The following is a 7,343-nucleotide window of genomic DNA, read 5'->3' on the forward strand; positions in this document are numbered from 1 at the left end:
GTGAACTGACTTGCCTCATGTTTAGACACACCTGAATGTTCAAGGCATTTTTGTATATTTACTTTCTACCATGTTATTTGAGACATTTGTATATTAAAGAAGTTTAAAACAGCTACACATGCACTGTAATGTCACAATATTAATTTTTGTTTAAATCATTTTGAGGTAAAAGCTTGGTTTGTAGTTATTAATCTAATTATCTATTTAGTTTTTAAAAGACAAATCATTAATGTAAATTTAATCTTTAATATTTATATGATGGCAGGGGAATTAGTAGCTGCAGGTATTATCATAGTAGATTAATGTTCTCTATTCTCTTAAAAATATTCTTACAGAAGAAAAATGCTTGGAAGCGTGATTAAAATCTAACAAAACAGATGGAAATGTGGAAAAAACAGCAGATTGTTCCTGTTTTCCAGCTGACATTTCAATCTGAATCAGATGGCTTTGATACAAATATGACTCTTCTGCTGTCTAATGACATGAGTGGGGAAGTGCCTTTAGCGCTTGATGTTTTCATATTAAATCTACATTGATTTTATCAAAACAAATGTACAGCATAAATAGTACATTTCAAACTAAAATTAAGTGTAACAAGGTTGGATCAAAGGACTGACAGCACATTTACTTCCAGAAACCTGAACAGACCGACAGCTCCACTGGAACTTGCAGATCTATTTTAAACTTATTTGACTTGTGAGCATGCAATAACCTGCAGGTCTTACTAGCAGCAAATAGTACAGAACACAGGACAGATCTGCCAGCACATAAAAATAAACCAGCCTGTCATGTGGCTTAAGATATCAAAAGAAAAGTAATGTAATCATAAACCCCTGGATCTCGCCCTGGGATGACTTTTGGACACCAAAGGTATGGTAACTGCTTCATTTCTTGTGCTTTGCTGAAGTCATGCTAACGTGCTATTTACTGGATTGTCTGTGCATGCCTCTGAGGTGACCGGTGTATGTTTAGCTCATAAAGTGACATTCATTTTCAACTTTACCTCCCAGAAGAGAAATCCCTTTAAGTGCACAATATGCATGTATTTATTTAAAAGGCACAATTTTAGATTTTAATTAATGAACAGAGAAATGTAAATGTGCCAGAATTAGCCAGTGGGTACTTTCCATCTGTAGTCTGTGGCAAATCAAGAAAATATAGAAACTGTATACAAATGATCCAACAAGAGTTGAGAGGTGTAGCAGTGTAGAGAATGTGGATGTAAACCCACTTATATGGAATTTAAAGAGCTCCTGTTTGCTGATTGTTGCTAAACCTGACTGCTACTTTATGCTATGGCATGAATATCAAAAAATAAAAATGGGTAGATCATGATCCTGTGTGTTTACCTACAGCTTCCCACTTATGTAGAAGAAAACAAAGTCTTCAGTGAGTTAAATTGTAATGGGTCGTGCAGGGAAGGACAATCGGCAAATCAACAGAGGAAAACAAAATTAAACAAACTGACCTAACAAGACAAATAAAGGGAAACTTAAATAGTAGCTCATCAGCCAAACTAAAACAGACAAAGGGCATGACACACAAAAATATAACTAAATGAATAAATGAAAAGCCGAAATTCACCCTTTTATTGATGCACATGGTCTGATCCACCTGCTGGTTCACAGCCAAGGGACTGAAACATATATATATATATATATATATATATATATATAAATTTTTATTTATTTATTTATTTATTTTTTATTTATCATGCATTTTTTCCCCCCCTTATTTGTTTGGCATCACCACACAGTGTGTCTTCACAAAGTGACAGCAGTTCTGCAGACATCCGGAAGAAGCTCCATGGAGGCTGAGGTTGAGCTCTCTGCTCAGGGAGAGCATGGCTCACTTTTGCTCAGGCAGTTGGAGAGGATGAGAGCAGCCATGGAGCTCACTGATGTGGTTTTGCTGGCAGAAGGGAATTCCTTCCCTTGCCACAAAGTAGTTTTGTCTGCGTTCAGCCCTTACTTCCAGGTAAAATGACCATGCAGGATGATCCAAAGCTGTGGTTTGCAAAAGTATTAAAAGCAGAGGCGTTGACATTGTTGTGCAAAACTGTTTTTGATAAGTTCTGATGTGCAGGCAATGTTTACATGTGGTCTGAGAGAGACCCGAGGGGGAGAAGTGTCTCTCAGAGACACTACTGCTCAAAGCCTGGAGCTGCTCCTGAACTACATGTACCGTGCTGAACTCCCCCTTTCCAACACCAACATCCAGGGGGTGGCTGCTGCTGCCTTTCTGCTCCATGTAGATGGAGCATTTAGGTGGGAAAGTCATTTTTCCAACAACCAATAAATCTATAGAGGCATTTTTAAGAGGAAATGACTGTTTTCTATCTTGTTGATGATTTAAGATTGTGCCAGAGTCACATGGAAGCTTGTATGGATCCATCAAATTGTGTTGGTCTTTACCACTGGGCCAGAGACCTTGGGGCTACTGATCTGGCTGACTGTGCTTTGCGATATCTCTGTCAACATTTTGCACAGGTGGGATATTTCATGGTGAATATGATATCCTTTTAGCTGGAGCCATTAACAGTCATTCCCACTGAAAAAATAAAAACATTTGCTGCGATAGTAAATAACACTGTTTACCCAGAACTGTGAAGTAGAAAATAAAGACAAGGAAAAACTTTTGCACCTCAGTAATTTCCCCAGTCCAGTGTTTTACATATTTTCACTTGATCCATCTAAGCAACTGCCCTGTGTTAATTCTTCCTATTCTTCCTTCTTCTCTCGCCCAATTTTTTTACTGTGGCTCCTGAATCTCTGAAGGTTTGTGCAGAAGAAGAAATTCTTGAGTTGGATGCCAAAAGCCTTGGGGATCTGCTGGGTTCAGATGACCTGAACATATCACAAGAGGAGGTTGTGCTGGAGCTGGTGTTGCTCTGGGTGGAGAAGCACAGGGATGACCCTCAGAGTGAAGGTCAAGCTGTGGAGCTGCTCAGACGTGTGAGGCTGGAGCTTGTGGACCCTGGATTTCTCCGGAAAGCAAGGAGGAGGAATCCGGTGAGACAGGACAAGAGTCACAAAAATCAAGACTCCTTGGCTCATTTTGTCAATAGATGAGTAGATGGATCTTCTTGCATATGGATTTTCTTTGTAGGTGCTGCTACGGGATGCTGAGTGCTTTGGGATGATTGATGCTGCTCTCCAGGTCTCAGGTCTCTGTGAGACATTGGCTCCGCCTCGCCCACCTCTTCGATATGGCATGGAGACTACTGACTTGCTGCTGTGTTTGGGTGGAGTGAATATGGAGGATGTGCCTTCTCGACGGGGGGGTCTTGCCGATCTAAGTTTCTGCTATGCACCCCGTGGTAGAAAGTCTTACTATATCCCCTCTCCACTGAAAGGATGTGGAGGTATGGGGCAGATCACAGCAGGAGCAGTGACCCGAGACAACAACCTACTGGTGGCTGTAGAGCTAGAGGATCAACACAGGATAAAGAGAGTAGATTTCTATAGGTGTGTATAGATCTTTAAAAAAAATTCTATTTATTTCTAACAATCCTGTTCTAACAATGTGTTGCCTGTTTATGTTTCAGGTACAATCACTCAGAGGAGAATGGCTGGGCAGAGTTGTGCTCAGCCCCTTATAGGGACATGTATGCATTAGGGCTATTAGGGGATGCTCTTTATTTGATAGGTGGTCAAATGAAAGTGCGTAATCACTATGTGATCACTAACAGCGTGGAGAGATGGTCACTGAAGAGAGGAGGCAGCTGGCTCAGCTTCGCTCCTCTACCACTTCCTTTGGCCTGCCACTGTGCTGTGAGCCTGAAGGAGTTTCTGTATGTGCTAGGGGGCTGGACCCCACAGGTACTAAACTGAGTTTTGATTTGTATTTATTTATTTATTTGGGATTTGGGTGGTATTTAAAGCACTGTAGAGAAATGACCTTCACCAAGAGTGTACTGGTTCATTATTTTATTAATCCCTACCAGCAGTTCCTAAATGCTCTACAGTGGCAACAATAGTTTGTGATTCCTGCTGAAATCTATTATGCTGGTGGGCAAGTTCAGGCCAGCCTAAAGCAGATAAATACCATGTTTCTCTGTGGTTCAGCTGTATTATTTGGTGGATTTCATTTGTGGCCCTAAGCAGTCTTGAGAAATAGTAATTCCCTGTCTAAATATATTAATACCATAATTACAAATGTAAACAATCGATAACAATATGAGTGGTCCAAGTGAAATCCCATTGCTGCAATCAAAGCTGCTGCATATTAAATTGATGTGGGTTTAGAGAGACAAAACTTTGGCACCCTTTACAGACAGAATTAAATAGAAAAAACATTTGTAAAAAAATATAAATAAATCCACAAATAACAGTTTATTCTACTGAGGGACCTATAAATATATGATGAAATGGTCCTTGTAGCATATTATGCTTCCTTTAATTTCGTTATTATCTTTTTACTTTCTCATCGTTTTCTTCCCCTACATCTCCCTCATCTGACAGAATCAGCCGGATGATGAGCCTGACAAGCTGAGTAACAGAGTGTTTCAGTTTGATCCTGGCAAAGACAGGTGGACAGAATGTGCCAGGATGAAGTACTCAAGGTACCGCTGTGGTACAGCTGTCCTCAATGGAGAAATCTACATACTAGGTCAGGTTGCCATATTACTAGATACAATATTAGGTTTTCTGCACATGAATATAGAATAACCTTTGTATTTTCCAGGTGGTATAGGATGTGATGGTGAGGACCATGGACAGTCACGTCGCTGTCTGAGCTCTGTTGAGATCTACAATCCAGTAACAGACACCTGGAGGGCTGGACCAACGCTTCCCACATCTATACTCTCCCTTCGAACGAACGCCTCCAACACAGGAGTGGTAGAGGGAAAGCTCTACATCTGTGGATACTATAAGGGGGCCGGTCAGTGTCAATGTTATTCAGCTGCTTTTTGTGCATCAGCAAATATAATTCCACCACATAGGCGTGAAGATGATGTTTGCTGGCTTAAATTCCCTCTGTTGCACAAGTATTTTGTTTGCAGTCGAGACAGGTAAAATAGGTTAACTGATAAGTCAGGGTTTGGGGAAATCAGACATTGGTCAGCAATCAGTGACCCACTATCTTTACAGGTCGACACGAGATCATCACCAAGGAGATTTTGGAGTTGGACCCTGCAGACAATGTGTGGACAGTGGTAGAGCGACGGGCAGCCATGCATGACGGCTATGATATTTGTCTGGTTGCTAACCTCAATCCTAGAGACCTTTTCACACCCTAAAGGACCTTCTTGTTACTTTGAATGGCAGTTCGATATGCGAAGAATGAAAAGTGCATTCTCTAAATGTGACAAAACTTTATCTTAACTTTATCAGCTGGTTTTAAGTTGTCTTAGAAACAAGGTCAATATACGAGTGAAATCTGTTGGATGCAGTTTTGCACTGTGGGCCAGTTCACAGTTTTCTGCAGAAAAAGACTGATTTATCATAAGTACACCGACTAAATGATCATTTTTTGCCAAGATGACAAATTAATTTCCACAAACACTAATCACTGAATTTGATCTTTATATAAGTAATTTGCCTGGGCAATGTTCACAACCTCTCCAAACAGGTTAAGGATCATTATGTCTGGATAATTTCATCAACTTGCTTTTTTTTTTTTTTTTTTTTTTTTTTTATGTAAAGTCATGTAAAAAAGAAAGTACACCTTCTTCAATGTCAAAGTTTTTGTGTCTTTACATCATAAAAACCTAGAAGCTGCTTTTGCCAGGTCATATAATGTGAGGGAAATCTTATTGGTTGCAGTATTGTTCTGTGGATCAGTTTATGGTTTAGCACAGAAAAAGACTTCCTTACCTCAAATAAAACCAACCAAATTATTATTCCTTGCAAACGCGCCTCATCAGTTTCACAACTTCCAGAAGCAGTTTAAGGTTGACTATGTTCGGAAAATTTCATCTGCTTTAATCACCTGATATTTACTGTATATGTTTGCAAGGTCATTGGGAAAAGAAAGTATATCTTCTTTCAAGTCTACTGGTTTATGTATTTTGACATAATAAAAACATAAAATCCGCTCTTATGTTTCACAACAGTGTAATCAAGAATTCAGCACTCTTGGAGGAAAACATAATAAATCTTTGACTTCATGGCATGAAAGAAGACAGCTAATTTCTCAATGTCTTTCAGATTGGGATTTTGTGTTCCTAATGTGAATATATGGGAAGTATGTAAATTTGTCTGAATTTAAGACAACTATAGCAGTTGTGGGAGTGGTGTACCGAAATGTGGGAAACTCTTCACATTTTCAAAAAGGATGCTTCCAGTTTGGCTGCTGCAGGTTCAGATTCAACAATTATGCTGCAAAAAAAAAGAAGAGGAAAAAAAATCACACAGCAGTGGCTGCTTTTTTTTAAAATTATTTTTTAGTTCAGTTATTTGATGAGGCATCATTTAATGTGTGAATATTCTCTGATAGAAGGTTAATGATCCCTGTTTGATACAACAATGCTCTGTAAGATATCCAGGGTTGAGGATGTTTGTTTTACATTTAAGATTTTAGTTGGAAATATTGATCCTTTGATCATTTTTATGCTTTTATTGATTTATGCTTTGAAGGAGATAAAGGTTGCTCTTTTTTGTAAGCTGATACAATTCACAGAGATGTTAATAAAACCGTTCAGTCAAAGAAACAAAGAGAAAGTCCAGCTCCATTTTCTTTGATTATTTAAACATCTATTCAGGTGGATTAATTCTACATTGAATTATTATCAAAACTGCTCAAACCTAATGCCACTCAGATTCATTTCAACTGGTTACGGTTAGTGTATGGAAACATGGCTTTAAAAACAAAAGTAGCAAAACAAACAATAACAAAAACAGCAACAACAAAAAGTAAACTTAAAGGATGTGTTTGGAATTGGATTATTCAAACTCCACCTTCCTGTGGGTTGTAGCAAGTAGCAAGAGGCTACTTAAATAGATTTTTATTTATTTATTTATTTATTTTATTTAGTTATATTGATACGAACAGCTCAGCAACACCAAAACAAGTGAATTTCACCCCCAGGAAATTAGAGTTAGACCCCAGGTTTGAGCAATGCATGGAAAAAGATTGATTTTCATATAAAAATAGATTTTTATTAACAATATTACCTAAAAAAAATGTGTGCTATTCAACCTACAGATAATAATAGTGTCCACATAGCTTTTCAATCACAAACTGATTGAAAATGACATAAAATGACCACAAGATAGCACCATTGTTCAGATCTTGGAGAAGATTTTCCTTTTTTTTTCTTTTTTTTTTTTTTTTTTTTGTTAAATTCTGGGTTCTCAAACTCTTGTCCAGGTGTGGCCAACTCTGGTCCACAAGAACTG

At 38.4% G+C, this 7,343-nt stretch overlaps 1 protein-coding gene across 1 annotated transcript; it reads left to right on the forward strand.

Moving 5' to 3' along the window:
• The first annotated feature begins 730 nt into the window (after positions 1–730).
• LOC306754808 (kelch repeat and BTB domain-containing protein 12-like) lies at positions 731–6,646 on the forward strand. Its single transcript, XM_079238896.1, has 10 exons — positions 731–870; positions 1,757–1,977; positions 2,086–2,267; positions 2,357–2,489; positions 2,778–3,011; positions 3,109–3,467; positions 3,548–3,821; positions 4,464–4,611; positions 4,687–4,884; positions 5,094–6,646. Exons 2-10 carry the CDS (start codon positions 1,807–1,809, stop codon positions 5,240–5,242), a joined length of 1,848 nt encoding a protein of 615 aa, XP_079095022.1. The 5' UTR covers positions 731–870; positions 1,757–1,806; the 3' UTR covers positions 5,243–6,646.
• Positions 6,647–7,343: the final 697 nt, after the last annotated feature.

The sequence above is a fragment of the Telmatherina bonti genome (genome assembly GCF_933228915.1).
Source record: "Telmatherina bonti genome assembly, chromosome: 4".
NCBI classification, from domain to species: Eukaryota; Metazoa; Chordata; class Actinopteri; order Atheriniformes; family Telmatherinidae; genus Telmatherina; species Telmatherina bonti.

Excerpts from the sequence above, each read along its gene's own strand:
- LOC306754808 (XM_079238896.1), top strand. The coding sequence starts at position 1,807 with ATGGAGGCTGAGGTTGAGCTCTCTGCTCAGGGAGAGCATGGCTCACTT. Across the intron at positions 3,012-3,108 it reads AAGCAAGGAGGAGGAATCCG|GTGCTGCTACGGGATGCTGA; the intron begins GTGAGACAGGAC and ends TTTTCTTTGTAG. Across the intron at positions 3,468-3,547 it reads AAGAGAGTAGATTTCTATAG|GTACAATCACTCAGAGGAGA; the intron begins GTGTGTATAGAT and ends TTTATGTTTCAG.